Source organism: Urocitellus parryii, chromosome 3 (genome assembly GCF_045843805.1).
Source record: "Urocitellus parryii isolate mUroPar1 chromosome 3, mUroPar1.hap1, whole genome shotgun sequence".
NCBI classification, from domain to species: domain Eukaryota; kingdom Metazoa; phylum Chordata; class Mammalia; order Rodentia; family Sciuridae; genus Urocitellus; species Urocitellus parryii.
The window spans coordinates 75,263,296-75,283,836 of record NC_135533.1 but is presented as its reverse complement, the minus strand read 5'-3'; the positions used below and the strand labels follow the sequence as shown (position 1 = coordinate 75,283,836).

The 20,541-nt window shown below is 33.2% G+C and overlaps 1 protein-coding gene across 2 annotated transcripts in view; it reads left to right on the top strand.

Moving 5' to 3' along the window:
* Nucleotides 1-20,332, top strand: part of Crppa (CDP-L-ribitol pyrophosphorylase A) — a 281,597-nt gene extending 261,265 nt beyond the window's left edge. For both annotated transcript variants that reach the window (XM_026408688.2, XM_026408708.1), the window contains exon 10: nt 17,213-20,332. In XM_026408688.2, the coding sequence (XP_026264473.2) occupies nt 17,213-17,317 (105 nt within the window). In that variant the 3' untranslated portion in view covers nt 17,318-20,332. The remainder of the gene's footprint in view (nt 1-17,212) is intronic.
* Nucleotides 20,333-20,541: the final 209 nt, after the last annotated feature.

Below are 20,541 nucleotides of genomic sequence, written 5' to 3'. Positions count from 1 at the left end.
TTATGTTTACAAAATTTTTAGTCATATTGCTTTACTTCATAACCTATTAAACTGTCTATCTTTACATAATAATTTATATTTTTCTGTAATATTAAATATTATTCTGATGCTTGTTAAAGATGGTAAGGAAGACTTTATTCAAGGGATCATTACAATAGGCTTTTGCTGTATGGGAGAGAAATTGGATTCAACTCTGAATACAAGGTGACATGAAGATTTATGGTATGAGGAGGGACGCAGCAAATGGAAATAAAGTGTTGGAGAACAATGATAACAGTAATGTCATAAATTTTCTTGCTATTTTTTGAGGCAATAGTCTACAAATTGCACACAATGTTGATTCTAATAGCCTACCATGATTTTTTTTTTACATTTCTTTTATTCAAATACTGAGGTATCTTTAGTATAATGATGGGATTTAATGTTTTAAAATGACTAAAAAGAAGCATCAGGGTAAGGGGGGTTGTGGTCGAACCACCTTCATAAGATTCTCGCTGAAGTTAAGCCAAGGTGATCAAATATCACCTGGGGAATGCTGGGAGCTGAGAAATTTGGTAAGGTAGCAAGTTTGCTAGATAGTGTGTAGAATGAGAGTGGTTCTTGCTAAATCTGGGTGAAAGTCTTGATGACTTAGAGCCTGACTAGTTTGATCAAGGTGAAAGTCATTATCAGTAACAATCTGTTAGGGCCAATGAATAACAAGATGCAATTTTCTTCCTCATGACTTTTTACAATATAAAGTTCCATAATATCACTCTCTCTTGATTTCCTTGTATAAAGTGTACTCATTTCTTCTTAGAAAGAAAAATCTTAGAACCCTTGCCAGCTTCTTTGCTTCTGCTAGATCCTTGGTGCTGCAGATTCTCAGAACCCTGGCCTGTGTGATCCCTGGGAATCCTCACCCACTTCCATGGTCTTAAATGTCCCTCATCTGCAGGTGATTCTTTCCCAAGTTCCATACTCATATGTATAATCCCCTGCTCGATTTCTCCTTTTGAGGGTCTCTTTGGCATCTGAGGTTTATCCAAAAGAGTCTTCATTGCTCCCAACATCCAAAACCTGCTTCTGGTGAATTTAACTTTCTATAAGTTTTGTAGTGACCTTCTCTCTGTGATGCTGGTTTTTGTTTTTCAGGGAGCCATGCTTTATTTTGGTAAATGCCTGTCTGGTGTATATCCTGTAGTCACTAAGTTTCAGCCCTTTGTGTCCTTGTGTTTTTGTCATGACTGATAAAAAGGTGATATGGCTGCATTTAGTGTTCAATCTAACATGACAACATCTGTGCTTCCACCCATTAGCTTGGACCATTTACCTTTATTGAAATTAGAGAAATATTTGGATTTGTTTTATTCACTGAGCTGTTTGCTTTCTGTTTGTCCCACTTTTCTAGTATTTTTTTAATGACTTGATTAAATTGTCTTTTCATTTTTTAAATTTTTTATCATTTTTAACTTTCACCTTGAGATCATTTCCATTTTACCAAAAGTTCCAAAAACTATATAAAGAATTTGTGTGTACTCTTGACTCAGAATTCCTAATGCTCTGATACCTTATTTCACCATACTATGAAAATCAGGACCTTAAAATTGATTGAACTCTATTATTTCATCTTTCAGTCTTATTCAAGTTTTGTTGCTTGTTTTACTAATAAACATTTTTCTGGTTCAGGATCTAATTCTAAAACACAGGTTGCATTTTGTTATCATGTACTCTGAGTTTCTTTTAAGTCTTTAGTGACTTTGTTTTGATACATACTAGCTTGTTATTTTGTACAATTTCTCATTTTAGATTTCCCTGCTCTTTCTTGGTGAATAAACACAGTATAAGTGTTTTCAGCAAGAAAACCACAGAAGTAATGTTGTGTTTTTCTCAGTTCATCATGTGTGGAGCCATATGATGTTTATCTGTCTCATTACTGTTGATTTTAACTTTGATCACCTGGGTAAGGTGATGTCTGCCAGGTTTTTGCCACTGAGAATTTATTTTTACCTTTATCATGAATTATCATTTATGGGAGACACCCTGAGATAATGTAAAATCCTGATTTTTATCATACTTTTTCAGGCTAATTTTTAGTAAACATTGATGATTCTTATTGAAAATCATTATATGATGTTGCTTGTCGAATTGTGTTTTTCTGTTTCTATCAGTGTTCTACTTTTTATTAACTGCAATTCTATAATAAGATTTCTCTTCTATGCCATTGGTCTGCCTGTTCCTTCTTCCTTCCTTCATTCTTTCCTCAATGAACTTGTGGATATTTTATATATTTTACTTTTTAGTATTATTTTGTTCCAGTTTTCACAGATTTAACTGTGAGATCCTTTGTTGGGCGTTTCTATTGTTTTTGCAATGACTTCATCAAATTTTGAATACTTCCTTACTTTCTGGCACCAAGAGATAATTCACATCTTGTCCTTTCCCTTGTTTATCCTTGGAATCAGCAATTTCTCTAAGTCCACATTTCTTTTATTAAAAGATGGTATTTAGAAACCATGATCTGAGCACTAAGAGTGCTTACTGTTCCTAGTGTGTCATTATGTGTATTCCCTTTCAGTGGATAGAACTAGGAATTGTATGTATTTTTACATACAGAAATATAGTCATCTCTTTCTATATCCATGTGTATATTTTTATGTAATATATATTCTAAATTAAGACAATGAGTTTACCCTAACATCTTTATTTCCACAATGCAACATCATGGGATCTTTCTAGCATCCTCCTTCCCTTATATATAGACTTATTCCTCAAAGTTTGTTTTCTTACTTGTTCAACCTAAAATACACAGAAGTGTAATTTCGGAATTTATAGCCCATACCTCTGGGAAGACAAATTTACTAGAGGATAATACTTGTATACAACTCCTACAGGATAGAATAAAAGTACAATTTTCTAAATTTGATTATTTTCTTGCCACCTTCTTCAGTCTGGTTATTTAAAAAATAATTCAGTTCAGTTGATGATGTTTATAATCCATTTTGGATCACTCTCAACTCCTGTGCAACTAATTGTTTGTTGATATTTATTTTGGAGTATGTGAAACTAGAATGTTTCTGATAGTCACAATTATGTAAAAATGCTTTTCAGGCTTCTGCTTTGTAGTCCCCTTCTCCTTGGGTGAGAGGGTGGTTGAATCTTTTTTTTTTCTTTTTTGTGAAATACTATGATTCAGTTATTTTTCATTTATTTTTTGTGAGTTCCCTAATTTACTTATACCTAAATCAATGCTGCCCTCTTCTGTCAGTGTAGCAATATGCAGGTGTTGAAGGTAATTTGTCTTAATGTTGGAGGGAGTTATGTGTCCTCCTATGTTTAGTTCTCTTTTGTATCTCAGGACCCTAATTATTTTCCCTCTTGGTTCTTTTCCCTTTCAATATTCAATTGCCATAGATTTTTTCTCTACTCGTGTGCTTCTCTCTCCCAGGAGTAGGCTGCCACTTAAAATCAAGTATAGATCAGTTCTGCTGGTTACACAACCAGACTTTTTTGTGTCTTCACACTTCAGTCAGGCTTGCCTTTTTGAGTGGTGAGTTTAGATCAATTTTATACCCAAATATCCCCTTCATCCTTCTGTCCATGTTTCTTTCAGACTGCTTTAGCCGCAAAAATTTCTGACAGTGCAGGAATATAAGGGCTCATTAACATTGGGTGTTTCTCTCTCCCTCTCCTCCCCTCTAGTCCTCTCCCTCCCTCCCTCTCTCTCTCTCTCCTTCCCTCCCTCCCTCCCTCTCTCCCTCTCTCTCTCTCTCCCTCTCTCTCTCTCTCCCCCTTCCTCTCTCCCTCTCCTTCTCTCCCTCTCTCTCTTCCTCTCTCCCTCCTCCTCTCATTTTGAGAAACCCCACTGGCTTTAGCCACCTCCAAGCCCCTAGTGGTTTTTATTCCTTTTTTTTCTCCTTTTTTAGAAGTTTTACATCCTATTTTTAGACATCTAGTAGATCTTTTAAAATTTAATTTTGCATGTTTATATGACAATTTAAAGATAGTATTTTAGTCACGTTCCCAAATCTTTATTCAGTTTTAGGTCATTTTAAGTTTATTCACTCAACTCCCACCTTTTATGTTACTGTTCTTATCCAGTATTTTTATCTTGTTCTTTTAAATATCTTCTATATTTAGATTTTATTTTATTTTTTTTTCTGGAGACTGATTGTTTTTACATTTACATAGTTATTTTAAAGCTATTTTTTTATTTGCCATGTCTTTCTCTTAGACTTTTGAGACTTTTTTTCCTTCTACCTAAGGTACATCATTTAGCCAGTAGGATTTTTATGTGTGAGCTCCAATGTTATGTTAATCTGAGGGAACATGTATTTTATCTTCATTCTTGGAAAAATAGTTTGCACATGGGGGGTATGTCTAAACATTCTAATTCTATAGCATTTGGAGGGGTTATTTTTTGCATTTTGCTTTTAGCACTTCAAAAATGTCATTTTGTTTTTGCTGTCATCATTGTAGTAAAAAATGATTTTAGACTTAAATTGTCATCTATAGATATGTTCTTTCTGTCTACTTTAATGTTCTATTTAATTTAGTGCTCCAAAGTTTTCCTTTTTAAAAATTTTCCTTTTTATCTACTTTGAGACTCACTAGGTTTCCTTTGTGAATGAATCCATGTGTTCCATACTTATAGAAAATTTTAGACCCAATCTCCTTTATTATTTTTCCTCATTGTGTCTATTCTCCCTTTTGGAGATTCTGGTTAAATATATGTTAAACATTAGTAATATCTTCCAAACTTCTTTACCCCCTTTTACATTTTCCACTGCATATTCATTTTAGGTAATTTCCTTAATTCTGTCTTCAGTTTCAGTAATTCTCTCTCCAGCTATATCTAATTTAATGTCTGGTCCATCATTTGAGTTTTTTTTCTAATATTCAACAGTGTTTTTAATATGTAAAATTTTATTTTAATAAAATTAAAATAATTTTAATTTTTTGTTGTTTGTTTTTGTGAAACTTGGAGACTTTACATACTAATTTCCAACCCATTTAGCCAGCACTCAAAGAGTCTAATGATCATTAACCACAGGTCTTTTCTTTATTAATTGAACATAAATTTCTATCAATAATTCCCCCAACACAGACATACACACACATACACACACACACTCTCTCGCCTCCCCTCCCCCCTCTCCATTTTTCTACCAAGTACATATATTTGAATGGGTACATTTCCCATTTGAGTTCCTTTTTATTGCATTAAATTTCTAATTAAAAATTTGATACTAATGCCTGGGGGATATAGCTCATGGTAGAGCACTGACCTATAGTGCAAGGCTCTGGGTTCAGTCCCCAGCACATTTAAAAACAAAACAAAACAAACAAAACCCAAATAAGCTCTTATGTTTTGGATATGAGGTGTTTCCCAAAAGTTCATGTGTGAGACAATGTAGCAATATTCGAAGGATTAGATAATGATAGCTGTAACCTTAGGAGTAGTTTCATCCATTTGATGAATTAATAATTTAAGTTGATTATTGGGTGGTAACTGTAGGCAGGTGAGGCATGGCTGGAGAAGTAGCTCACTGGGGATGTGCCTTTGGCAATTATATTTTATACCTGACTTGTCAAGCTCTTCCTGTCTGCTGCCTGGCTATCAGGAGCAGACTGCTTTTCTCTACCACACCCTTCCATCATGATGTTCTGCCTCACTCAGGTCCAGAGCAATGGTGTTGACTTACAGTAGTCTGAACCTCTGAAACTGCAACCAAATAAACTTACTCCTCTAAGTTGTTCTTGTCAGGTATCTAAGTCACAGTAATGAAATGCTGACTAACACACACACACACACACACACACCAAAAAGAAAAAAAAAGAAAGAAAAAACAAATCTCTTTGAAACTAAATTTTATGGGAACAAAACTTAACCAGTCTTTCATCAGTTAAATTATTAATGTTATTCTCCTAACATCCACTTAATAAATGCTTTAAATAGGCTTTCCGGCCTTTGTATCATTTATCATGTTATCTAAAACAGTAACTATTGCCAACCAATATCTATTGTTGCTTGTTTGTTTATAAAGTCACCCTGTGTAAGAGGATGTCTCCCTTGTTATCTGCCCTTGTTCCCTTGAATTGAGATATTAATATATGTTTTTCAGTCCCTTATGCTTACTTCTAAGACCAGATATTCTTTCAGAGGAGGGAAAATCATGCAGCACAAATTCCTTGTTTTTTGACATCCTTTCCTGTTTCCAAATACAGATACAGATTTTTCTCATTTTAGGATTTTATTTATTTTACATTATTTATTTTAAATTTTTAATGTTTGAAAGATGTTTTAATGGTTGTTTATAAAGTTGGATCTTTATAGGATTAGATAATCAATCTAGTTAGTAAATATTTATTAATTATATATAGTATGAACATACTATTTTATTTGAGGTTAGAACACAACTTGGGAGAATTATCTTTTGGTACATTTTAGTGGAAAAAATAACTTGGGTAAATATGCAAAACTAATAAAAATATTACTAAGGAATTTTGAGGAAAATTATAACAACATGAATTGCTGATGGGTTAAGTAGATGACTTCATAAGTGACCCTGTTACAGTTGGATCTTTGAAAGTAATCTAAATTAGATAATTAATTGGAAGCCATTTTTTCTGGAGGTGTTGATAGTGATTAAATCAGTATTGCTAAGAAAGCGAATTCTTTATAGTATAGGTTTGAGAATTGCAGTTAGAAGGGTGGATGAGGTTGATTATGTGTGGTCTTTTGAATGCTAAGATGAAATCCTGAAAATAATATGGTTTAAAATAGTTGTTCTAGTGATCTTAGAGCAGTAGCCACGGGCAAATAGAAGCCATTCTACTAAATCTAGGTATAGAATGCTGTATATATATGGAGGTTTAGCATGTTTGGAGTACCACTGATGAACTGGTGAGAGTGTCACAATAGAAAACTTGTAGGATGTGGTAACTGTTGGGTGAGTTGTACAAGATTAAAACAGTTTTGCTAATTCAAAGGAACATTGTTTATGAGACCACTTTTTCAACTTTATTAAGCTGTAGAATTGATATTATAAATAATGTTGTAAAAAATAAAGTATGATAGTTTGATAAGTTCCAGATCTAGAAATTTTATACAATAATTAATTGCTTGGGCCTCAGACCAGATGTCTGGTGCTTTTGGCTGCCCTCATTTTACCCCATTTGTAATCTTGTGTTGCATACTCTGGTTTGGGGGTTTGAGTTTTTACTAATTTTTTACTATTTCTAATTTCAGTTTCTGTTCAGCAAAGTATCAATTCTGTTCCCAGGGTCTTGTTTCTGTTTTATCCATCCCAGGTTAATTCTTTTTTCTTAATTAGCTCATTTGACAGAAACTTATTGAGCAACTATTGTATTGTCAGGTCCTGTGCTAGACTTGGAGATTAAAGGAAATTAAAACTGTTGTATGATGATAGCTAATCAGTAAATCCAAGTACATTTTTACTAGTATTGTGTTATCTTGATTTTTTGGAGGCAGTTATTTCAAAGGAGCACGGGGGAAATGCTTTTCATTTGGAGAGGGCTGTTTTGTTTTTCTCAAACCCTATCAATAGGTGATTGCTTTTTCTTGTAGTTTCAGAAATTGAGGAATACTGAACATTTCTTTTTATCGCCACTAGGGGACAGTATGTCACCACTACAATTTTTTTCTCTCATATCAGTATATATCTATCTATAGATATATACTGATATGAGATATCTATATATATATATAGATATATAGATAGATACATATATACTGATATGAGAGAAATTTTTTAATATTAGTAGTATTACTGTTGTAAGATCATTAACAAGCTTGGTTGGAAGTTTATAAAGTCTGCCACTTAAGATTTGTGTACACTGCACATTTATGAATAAGGTTACATATGTATAGATATAGCTGCAGCAATTTTATTTATTTAGTGTCTTTGAAATTTTGTAACATTTAGAGAAAAAATTCACATGGGTTTACCAAAACAAGATCACAAACTGATATTAGTATTGAACAGTAAGCAATCTGAATTTCAGAACAATTTTGTAACTCATGGAAATTGAATTAGGTGTTAGGTATGGAATTTGCTTAAACAATGCAATGTTTACCCTTCCAGAAGGATTGTGTAATCTCCTGAAACATCTGAAGCCTAAATATATACACATACATTTTAACTTTATAGTTCTTTTAACAGAATGCATTGTGTTCTATAAGAGTGATGTCTATGGAAGATGATTATTTCTAAAAATTTCCTTTCAAGTGTCTATAAGGATTTGAAGAACAATGGCATCATAGTTCTTCCTACTATTGTTTTAGACAGAATTCTATAAAATCTACATAAATTGGATTTTAACAGCCTAATTACACTTCTTTAAGTACTTAACATTTGCATAAGACAGTGACAAGATTTAATATTTAAAATATACTTTAAAAAGTGTTTTAAAATATAAATGCTCCCTCTGGGAATAGTTTCTTCAAAACTTGTCTTTTGAGAAAATTAAAAGGGACAGTTACTAAGGAGCTGTGAAAACACAAGTATCATAGAATATCAACAACTGGTATATTTATTTGTAGACTGTGACTTATTGGTAATTTACTTCTGGAACTGCAGCTGTTACTGGTCCAAACATCATGGAGGAAGCTGCAGAGGAGGTTAAAAAAAATAGCTGACAGGAGTTATTGAGGTATTGCTGTCATTCCCAAACTCCTGTCAAATTAAAGGACCTCTACTTTCCTTGCTTTGCTTAAAGTTTGATAAAGGATTAGAAGTCCCCTGAGAATTGCTACATTCAGACCACACTGCTTTGCTAAAGATAACAGATACAGTCAAATAAAGACATCAATTTACAATAAAGTCAAGATAAAAACATATGAAAGACCAAAGCACTATACAGGATTCCACTGACAAAACAGAATCACTATGACTACATTTAGAATTATCCTATTTGTTTAAGACATAACTATACTTAGAACTTTTCTTTTGTTCATCTTTCATCTAACCATGTATATTTCATCCTAATCTTGAACTTCATCTTGAAATTGTGTAGGAGATAGAGAGATAGCTAACTAAAAGTTTCTAGGTAAGACTCTTAATAAACTCTAACCCTGAATAACTTAGTTTGAGGATGTAGAACATTAAAAATAGCATTTTATGTTTTTTTTTTCTTTTTGGTACTTTTCCTAATATTCTTAAAATCCAACTTTTAAGAAACTTTTTAAGGTCTCAGTGAACTATTGGTAGATGCTGAATAAAATTAAGTACAAATCTTTAGTTACTTTTAGCTTGACTTCCACAATATTTTTCATAAAATTTCATGCAATATAAGTCTAAGACTTATAAATTTTTAATATGATTCTTTTGGGGGCCTTTTACGAAGATTAGAATTTTTAAGAAAATAAATATTTATTTTTACAGATTTTGAACATATTTCTGAAGAGAAATGCTCTCTGGAAATTTGGAAAATGTTTTATATTTTTTATTTTATATGCTAAAACAAATTGAATTCCTGAGCCCAAACAAATTTAAAACTAAATTTAAAATGATTTGTTTTTCTCATGAGAAGCATAAAATAAATTCATTATGGAGATTTTTTAAATATAGCAAAGCACAAAGAAAAAATTGTCATAAAATCCATCATCCAGAAATATTTATTTTAGCATTTGATATTTTTTCTTTTGCATATTTTCAGAAAACTGACTACTTACAGAGAATGCTTTATTCCCTTTTAAGCTCGTGTCTATTTTTGCTATAATATAGTTGTAACCAAGAAAAAGAGTTAATGCTGTATTTTCAGTTATAAGTTAAATTTTTCTTATTGTATGAGAGGATAGAGTTTTGAATTTTTGAAATTAAAAAATATTGACATTATTAGGAAGTTAACAGGATGATTAAACAAGTAATGATAGTCATGACAATAATTTAAACTTAAGAAAAAAATGCATACCTTAGTACATCTTATAGCATTAAATAGCCTCCTGTTGTTTTTTTTTTTTTAATTTTATTCAACAAACACATTCCTTTGCTTTTTATGTGTGAATACATAAACAATGGTATGCAGTCTCTACAGTTTATGCTCTTCATAGCTAATGAACTGAAATTGAGAGAAACCTGAACCCTGGAAATTAAAGTTGCTGAAGTATCAAAGTGAATTAACTCCTGGTAAATTAAATTTGGGTAGCTTTTATTTACTTTTTAACACATTTCTTGAAATGCTTATGATACTGATGTGCCACTATAAGAATGGTTATGATACAAATTCAGTATGTCTTCTGTGCCTTGACTCAGGCTTTTTGTTATTATTGTTGTTTTTAACCTGTCTTTGAGAGCACTAATACTCTCTGTCTCTCTCTGTCTCTTGTTAAACCTGTCCAGATAATTCTTAATTTCAAGTCTCATTTTTTAAAATTTAGAAATATTCCTTATTATAGACTCTATGTTCAAAATGTTAATTTTCCCTTTTCATCAACATTTCTTCTTCTGTTCTTTAGCATGTGAATTACAGTTGTTTTGAAACCCTTGCATATTGATTCCAGAATGAATATCATTTCTGGATCTGTTTAAATTGATTATTCATTTTCTCTTAATTATGGGTTCCTTTTTCCCCCTGTCTCTTTGCCTGCTGCTTTTTTGCTTGTTTAGTAGTGTTTTGTTCCATGCCACACTTTAGTAACAAAACATAAACGCTCTAGATTGTTTTAGCTTCCAGTAAAGAATATAAAAATTTGTTCCTGCAGGCAGTTGTATTACTTGGAGATCACCTTGATCTGTGGAAGTTGTTACTTTCTTGGGGCAAGTCCACTTCAGTTTTGCCTTTATTCCTAAGCCAAGGTCATGGCCTTTCAGAGATCTCAACTGGAAGCTGTAGGTGTACACCAAGGTCTCTTCATTCTAGCTAAACTCAAATCTAATTTCTTCCTCCCCAGCCCAGTGCAGCTTTGAATTCTCTGCTCAACTCTCAGCCTCCCAGCCATTGTTCTCTGCAAGTCTTCATTTGAGTCTTTAACTGGACATGGAGTTAGGAGCTGAGCAAGGACTAAAGGAGGATTTTTAGCAAATTATTAGGACTTTTGTGCAACTGCTTCCTGTCAGGGACATTACTTGCACATTGCACAAATTCAGCCCATCTTGCCAACTCAAAATTGTAATCTATCTTTTATGCTCAAAGGCATTTCCTATTCTCTCTCTGGTCTCTTTGTATTTTGGAAAAATTATCTCAATAAATCATTTGTTGTGAATGTTAGCTACTAGGCTTTTTTTTTTTTTTCAAGGATTATAGACCAGGCTTTTGTTACTATGCAAGAACTCAATCAGTAATTTTTCAGATGTGATAGTTGTGATAGTTGTGTATGTTAATCAGCTTCTCTATCATAGTTGAAGTCAGTACACCCAATAAAAATAATATTCATTACCTGTTAATATTGAATATTTAGTAGGTGTGAGTGCTTCACTATGTGTCTCATCTAATTCATCAACACACACACACACACACACACACACACACAACATCTGTGAGATAGGTAATACTATTATCCTGATTTTAGATGAATATGTGGTATTAGTCAGCTTTCTGATCCTGTAACAAAGATCCAAGATAAACATCTTAGAGGAGGAAAGGTTGGTTTATCAAGGCTCCGTTTCAGTCCATGATGTCCTTGGGGACATATTATCTCATGTAATATGAGAAGCACTTGGTAGAGAAGGCTTGATCACCTTGTGGCAGCCAGTTAGCAGAGAGGAAAAGAAGTAGTGGCCAAGGTCCCACTGTCACTCCCAATGCCCTTCTCCCAGGCCCAGACTCCTGAAGGTTCCACTACCTCCCAATAGCACCTCCCAATAGCTAAGCCTTTATCACATGGGCCTTTGGAGGACATTTAAGATCCAAACCAAAATATATGGAGAGCTAATACAACAATAATTTTCTCAAAGTCCACTTAAAATTGTCAAAGTTGGTATATGAATGCCAGCATTTTATCTGTTGCATAATCTATTAAAGGAATATCCTATTTTATTCAAGGAACATACAAATGAGCAAGTGCACACAAATAACCTTTGTAATACAAGTTTTATAATTCTAACACATAACCATTTCTACTATCAAGAAAAAATTACTTTTTTAAAAAAAATATATTTTAGATCTACAGAAAAACTAAGATGATATAGAGTTTCTGTGAACCCTGTACCTGGTTTCCCCTGTAATGCCAATGAACCAACATTGGTATATTATTATCAACAGTTCTTAATTTATTCAGATTTTCTTTGTTTCATCTACTATATTTTCTGTTTTAGTGTACCACCTTATTTTTAATTCTGCTCCTTAGGCTGTTGGCCATGATAGTTTTTCAGACATTGTTTTGGGGGATCTTGAACAGTGTTTTAGCTTTTATTTAAAATATATTATTAATCCCACATATGAATTGTATGTATTAATGGGATTCAGTGTGATATTTCTGTACACAAGTGTAGCACGCATTGGTCAACTTGCCCTTTTCTACTCCCCCCTCCTATACACACTTTCTATATCTAATAGTCCTTATTCTGCTTTCAGATTGGCTTTTTTCAGCTTCCACATTGACAGTTTTTAGGAGTACTTATTTGGGGTATGAGGAGCACCCTCTGGAATCTATCTGATGTTTTTCTCATAGTCTGGGGTAAGGTTGAGTGGAGCAAGACTATCAAGACTAGCATATGTTTTATATGTTCTCATTTGTCATTCATGTATCCTCTGATCCCCACCATCCTCAAGGGATTCAAACAAGTTATATTTTGATTATCCATTTGCAACAATACATACTTTTCAAAAACAACTTTTGATGTATGATTCACATATAATATAATTCACCCTTTAAAAGCAGGAAATCTAATGGTTTTCATTTTGTTTAGAGATGTACAATCATCACAAAAATCAGGATTGGAACATTTTCATCACCCAAGAAAGAAACTTCATAACTAATGGTAGTCATTCCCCATTTCTCTTCACTTCCCACATAAGCTTTCCCTCTACCCTTAAGCCTGCTCAGTTATATATCTGAGTTTTGTCTCTATATATTCATCTATTCTGGGTTATTTTATAAATCACTCTTATCTGTAATTATATAGTCTTTGACCAACATCTTCATCTATTCCCTACTCTATAACCACCCAAGCCTCTGGTTAAAACTTTTCTACTGTGTATTTCTGTGAGATCATATAATATTTGTCTTTTAGTACCTGGTTTATTTCGCTTAACATTATGTTCTCTAGGTTCGTCCATGTTGTTGGAAATGACAGGATTTCATTCTTTCTAGTATTCTATCATGTAAATGTAAGGCATTTTCTTTTCCATTCATTCACTGAGGGACTCTTAGGCTGATTTTGTATTTTGGTGATTCTGAATATTGCTATAATGAACATAGAACAGTAGAGGTCTGTTCAAGATAAAGATTTTATTTCCTTAGTATATATAGCTAGTAGTTGAACTATTGGAAGTCAGTTCTATTTTTAATATTTTGAGGAACCTCCATGCTGTTTTTCATAATGGCTGTACTAATTTACCTTCCCACCAACAGTGTGAAAGGGTGCCCTGTACTTCACTTCTTTGCCCACATTTGTTTTTCTTTTGCCTTTTTGATAATAGCCCTTCTATCTGGAATGAGATGACATCTCAATGTGGTTTTGGTTTGCCTTTAATAGGTATATGAGCAAAATGCTTAACTTCACCAGTCATTAGAAAAATGCTTTTTTAAGAGAAACATTTGACTTTGCATTTTTCTATGTTATCAAGAGAAGGAGTTTTAAGATGAGTTTAACAATCTATAAATTGTGCATCTTTGTGCATAATAGAATTTTCTGAGTATGTGTGTGTCTTACCATGTTGTCCAATCAGTTTTTAAATTCCCAGATTTTTAAGGAGAAAAAAATAATCCAATGAGTTCAGGCAAAATGGAAAAACAATCAGTGGAATGACATAGAGTCTTCTCACTGAATCTTTCAAACTAAAGTCTGTAAAAATTGCAGAAATAAATTAATCTTTAAGAGAACATCTTAAGTTATTAACTAAAATATGTGCTATAGAGCTATCTAAATGAGCAGATAAGATTTATTCTGGTATAGAAATATGATTTTGCTAATACCCAGATCTTAAACACTTAATTTCTTCATTTGTTACTGTGCTGCTTTCATAATGACAAGTATAAACTGGTTTCAAAAGAGCTATAGAAATAGACTTTTTTTTTTAATTAGAGTTTTGTAGTTACACATAATAGTTGGGTTCTTTCCAACAAACTCATACATGCATGGAATTTGATTCCCCTTTTCCTCCCCCTTTCCTTCTCCTTACTCTACTAGACTTCCTTTTGCTCATATTTATTTATATTTGATTGCTTCTTTTTACTTGTGCATAACAATGAAATTCCCTAAGGTATATTTATGTGCACATAACATGATGTTTTAAAGAACTTTAAAAGAATTCTCTCCTTTCCTATACCTCCTTTCTGCTTCTCAATTTTCTTTTTCTAAACTTCTGATTTTCCCTATATCTTTATAATGTCCTATCCTTCCCTCCCCCTTTCCTTTATTTTTAAATCTAGTTTCCTCATATGAGAGAATACATTTAACCTTTAAGTTGATTTTGGCTTATTTCACTTAGCATAATATTCTTCATTTCCATTCATTTACTGGCAGGTGCCATAATTTCATTCATCTTTATGGCTGAGTAGAACTCCATTGTGTGTGTGTGTGTGTGTGTGTGTATGTATCACAATTTCTTAATCTGTTCATCTGTTCATGGGGACCTGGTTTGAATCCATAATTTAGCTACTGTAAAATCTCTATAATGTGCCAATCTTAGATCTTTTAGGAAAATACCAAGGAATGAGATATCTGGGTCATATGGTTGTTCCATCCCTAGTGTTTTGAGGAATCTCCATACTGATTTCCAGAGTGGTTATACTCATCTGCAGTTCCACCAACAATGTACAACTGTTCCTTTTCCTCCACAGCCTTGCTAGCATTTATTATTGTTTGCATTCTTGATCATTCCCAAAGAGGAAGGCTTAATTATTATTATCTGTGTTATCAATTTAATAAATGAGACTAGAGAGTAAATATGAATTATAGACCTTCCAACACTGTACAGTTAATTGATCAAATATAACAAATACATGCCAATAGGTTGCATTTCATTCAGTTTTAGAATACTTTTTTGTATGTTTATGAATGATGTGACATGGATGATATCTACTTCAATATATGCATGTAATATTTTAAGACTAAACATTCTTAACTTTACAATGATTTGTTTATATGTGATTTAGGACTTGTGATATTCTGGAAACCAGAAAAATATTTTAAATCCAATATTGAAATGTCACATAAAAACCAATTGCAAGAAGCAAAATAACCCACTATTCAGCCATTGTGGGTCTTCACAGTTCTACCCAGGGATGAATTGATGGATTTTTTTTTTTTTTACACTACTGGTGATTGAAGCTAGGGCCTTGCATGTTTTAGGCAAGGAGTTTACCACTGAGCTATACTGGGGAAATTGATGGGAAAGAACAGCTCAAGCAGAGGTGACCTCTCACCATCATCCTCATAGATAAAGAACCCAGAGCCAGAGTTGGTGGAGGCATGGTGTTGGTGGTGATGCTTCAAGAATACTTTCTCTCAGTACTATTGCCAGGCTTCAGGCTAAATATGCAAATAGGAGTAAACACAGTAAGAAACAGCAGTCAATGTCAACATATGAGTTAAACTGAAAGAGCGATGATATCTCTATCATAGTCAGAGCCTTCTTTGCTTTGGATTTCTCATAATTTATGGAGTGCAACCATGTGTTAGGCATTGAGCTGAGTGTTCCATATTCAGAGATAAAATGAAAAATTCTTTACATTACAAAATCATCATCTGGTGGAATAAGTGGCCAACTAAAAAGACTTAAAATGCAGTATGCTAGAGGAATTTGCAGCTGTGGAAACAGTCACCCCACCCAAACTGGGCTGTAGGATAAGAGGCAGAAAAGATTTTAGGAGTCAAAGATACCTGAATTGAACCACAAAGAGTAATTAGGTTAGCCAAGCTAAGAGGGTTGCTAGAAAGCTTTTATGGCAAAAGAATCAGCTGGTGCAGAGGGATGCAAGCTCAGAAAAACCGTTTGTGTTGGCAATTTTAAATAGTCCTATGTGGCTTAGAGAATGGAATGATTTAAAGGGACTGGCAAGAAGTTGAAAGGATAATAGATGTTTCATTAGCAGGTAGAGGAATTAGACTTTTTCCTGAGGCTAAAAGTTAGCCTTCAAGGGATTTTAGGTGGGAGAGTAATGTAATTTTAAAATTTAAAATCACTTAAAATACATTTTAAAATAAGTATTTTGACTGCTTCATGAGAATTGGGATAGAAGATGGCCCATCTCCAGAGAGACTGTTATGAGACTGTTCCTGTAACTGAGGACAGCGTTGTTCTTCTGGCAGTGGTAGTTGGAGTGTCGTCCTCCTTAATACCATATCCTTATGTGCAAAGAGGCAAAAAGTGGTAGGAAGTAGATGCAGTAAATGGTAAGGATCTATCGGATGTTGGGATAGGGTATTAAGAATGACACCAGAGTTCATAGATGGACTACCATATCCATACATTTTTTAAAAATACATAACAGTTCATAAGGTAGAGAACTTAAAGTTACTAGTTTTGTCTCCACTTTCCCTTTTCATTCACATTATAATCTTCATACATTCAGGAAGCCTAACTAGTTAGAATAAACAGATTTTCACAAGCAATATAATTTCAATGGTAAAAAACACATCTTAGCAACTTGTGAGATAATTTCTTGATTTTTCCTGATCCTTACTTCACAAACAACAGGTTTTCCCCACGCCAGTACTCACAGACAGTTCATAACCAAGTTGGAGAACACTCAGAAATAAGAGAAGGAAACACTTGCATCATTGAGGAAATATTCACACTTCAGTGGAGAGCCAAAATTGGTCAGAAATTGGATTAGTGGAAAATAATCTTGTTTCTGTTAGCATTTGAAATTGTATCAGTATTTTTCTTTATATCTTTAGCAGATATATATTGTCTGTAATGAAAAGCAATTGCAAAAGCACTTCCCCTTTATTTAGGGGACTGAGTTTATGCCAGTTAGCAAAGTTCAGGGTTGTAAAATTCCAAGTCCATACAGCAGCAGATCTTGCAAAGTGGCTCCTTATCACATTTAATGTATGTCATGTTTTTGTACTGAAATAATTATTGTTTTACTTATTTTCAGGATGAGCAGAAGCTACAGGAGAGTTTAAGGCAAGGTGCCATCATTATTGCTGCCTTAATTAAAGAAAGAAATTCTGCACTCATTGGCCAGCTACTGGTAGCATGAAGATGACAGGATATTAGGCATCCAAAAATATTTGCTTAATTTGTTTAAGTATCTGTGTTGTGTTTTATCCCCTTCCCTTCTCCCCCTTATATGTGATAGAATATTTTCTATATCTTGTGATTTATAGTATGTGATGCTTTGATTATAAAAGTGGATAAGTGTTGTTCTCTGTGAAATTGTGCGTGTCAAATATAAATTGCCTGAACCAGGAAAGAGTACATGGTAGAAAATAACAAAGGCTGAAAGGTCAAGTTGAAATAATGAACCTTCTAGGAATGAGAATTTAGAAATCTTCAGTGATTATCTTAATTTTGTTTATTAATCATACTATATTGAAGCTGATAAATAAGTCTTTAGACTTCTCAATTTTCTAATATTGTCTTTTCACCATTTGATATTTTTCTTTTTTGTGTTATATTGATATTTTCCACACCTTCAGAACAAAGACCAGGGCATGTGTGACAGGAAATAGAACTGTTTCAGTTTTCTTCACTATTTGCCTTCTGTTCCTCTATATCTCTAAAGGAGAGGCAATCTCCTCCTGCTTTTCTATTATTTTTAAGTTTTGTATCCTCTTTGGTTTATGAAATGTAATTTTGATTTACATTATTTTAATGAATCTCTCATTTTTCTGAGAAATTACATTTAAATGTCTGGAAGATTTCATAGAAGTTCAGTGTTTTTAGTCATTCCTGGTTGGCAGCCTTTTGTAAAGCACATCATAGAGTCAAATTAGTTATTCTTTCAATTCAGATACTGCCTCCTTGTTAAACCAAGTTCTTATTCTTTCTAATTTCCATTGACATATAGGTCTTGAATATTAATATATCTTCCTTTACACTGAACAATTATGTGCATATAATCATTAAAATACCTTTTATTTTATACATATATTTATTTTTTAAAAATAGATCACATTATACCAGTTCTTAGGTTGCATGTGGAAATTATACAACTTGCATGAAATATTTTCACCTAAAGATAGACAATAAGGTAAAATATCAACCTTGTGAAATTTCTTTTTTCCATGTATTCCTCAAGTATCAGTATAGTAACTGAATTCATATTTTACATTTAAATAATCATGAGTTGATTATAATGGGCATGGAATAATTATTGTAATTCATTCTACTAAATGAAAAGGATTGTTTGAATGTAGGTTGGATCTATATGCCTGGTCTCACCACTTTTACTTTCTCTAGGGATGTTAGGAGACACAAAACAGTTAACTCACACTGTTGAGAGTGAAGTATGTGGGCAATGTGTAGGTTTGGCTAGAACATCTGTGTCCCTTTGGGGGTGATAACTGTGATGAGAGGAGCAGCAGCAGCAAGGGCCACACCCTGTGCCTGTTGAAGTCTTCAGAGAACATGTTTTAAGACCTTGAAAATACTGAGAAAGGCAGAAGGGGAAGCATTAGCTGTGTCTGCAGTACAGCATAGTCACTTTACTGTCCAAGGTGCTAGCTCTGGCAACATAGATCTCAACAAGGGACTATGATATCAGGCACAGATTTATCTGGCCCCGTCTGTGATCCACAACATTGAAAATTAAAAAAAGCAAGACCCACCCACCCCTATTCTCACCCCCCTCTGCTTTCACTGTTCAGATGAGAAAGTTGGGGTTCAGGCATCTTAATTACCTTCCCCAGTGTCATGGGGCTCCATTGTAAAGGAGGCAGAGCTTAAACTCAGAATGACATACATTTTAACTTACATCCAAGCATAACAATGACTCCTGGCAAAGACTTCCAAAAGAGAGGTTGTGACATGTTCATCAGAAAGTCAGAAGCTTGGAGTGAGCATCTAGGAATAGACAAGACTGGGAGACTCCTCTGTCCTATAACCAGATGGAAGTCCTAGGGCTTCTGGCTTCCAAGCCACCTTTCCAGCATATGGTAGGCAGGAGTTAAGGGATAGAGAGACTTATTGGATAATATGTAAAGATAAATTATTTTATTGATTGTTAAGAGATAAAGAAGTAACATCGAAGTTATGTTTTTATCAATGCTTTATAAATTTAATTAGTATAATTAAAACCTGTCCAGTTTCTATTTTCCAAGACTGCTTAAAAAAAGAATAGTAGTTATGCCTTAGAATTGCTTTAATTGCTTCTAGTTGTGGGAAGTTTTGTGGAAAGACTTTTATATGTAAATGTATGCTACTTAGTTAAATGAAATTTATTTTCTTCGGAATTCAAGCCAGAGCAATACCATCTTGTATTGGTAAGAGGTAGTAGGTCCTCCCCCCATTAATGTGTTCAATTTAGAGGTAATGCAAGTATACCCATCTACAGGTAAAAGTCAGGCTTCTATATCCCGTCAGAGCCATTGTTTTAAGCATTTTTGCATTGGTTTAACAGTAAAATTCTTTTTTGATTCTACTGTATTATCACTGTGAAATTTTACTTCACATACATAAGTATAGCAATCATTTTGTGAAAATAAACTTGAAGAACATCTTCTATTAAAATGTGTAAATTTCATTCTGTTCTAATGTTGAAACTAATTGTGGATTTATGGAAGGATAAATGATAACATTTTAACTGAACCATTAGAACCTATTTGGAAGAAAGACTGAAGTCATTTTAAAAGTTCATTTTGGAAATAAGTAGTATAAATGAAAAAAATAATTTTACTTTACTAGCATGACTTTAGAAGTGGCTATGTAGCTGGTGGTTAGCATTGTACCATTTTGTATACATTCTTATACATGTTAGTTTAAAAACTGAAAAATGTATCCATATTTTTAATATGAAAAGTAAAAAAAAAACTAATAAAGATTCTAAATATGTTCTCTCTCCAAAACAACACAGAAATTATTCACACATTATTTATATTTTTAAATCTAATGACATTTTGTTCATTTTTAATGTGTACATATGTTTTCAAATTTAGTCGCAACAAATATTATGCTCTCAAAAATACAGTAGTGTTTGGAAAGCTAGAATTTGGATTCCTGATCTACTGTTCTGTTAAAAAATATTGTAAAAATTGTAAAATAATAAAAAATTATAAACCAGAAGTGTAAGTTAGATCTCTTTCTTCTTCCCGTCATTTTTATCATGTTTCCTAGCAGCTATATTTTAGTGGCTACTAAATATACAAGAGTTATATTTGAGCTCAGGGGAAAAGAGTATTGTGCTCACTTCATGACATCTTTGGTGAGTGTTATTGTTCAGAAGCACTCTTGTCCTCCCCTTTCCTTCCTCCGGAGGATTATGTG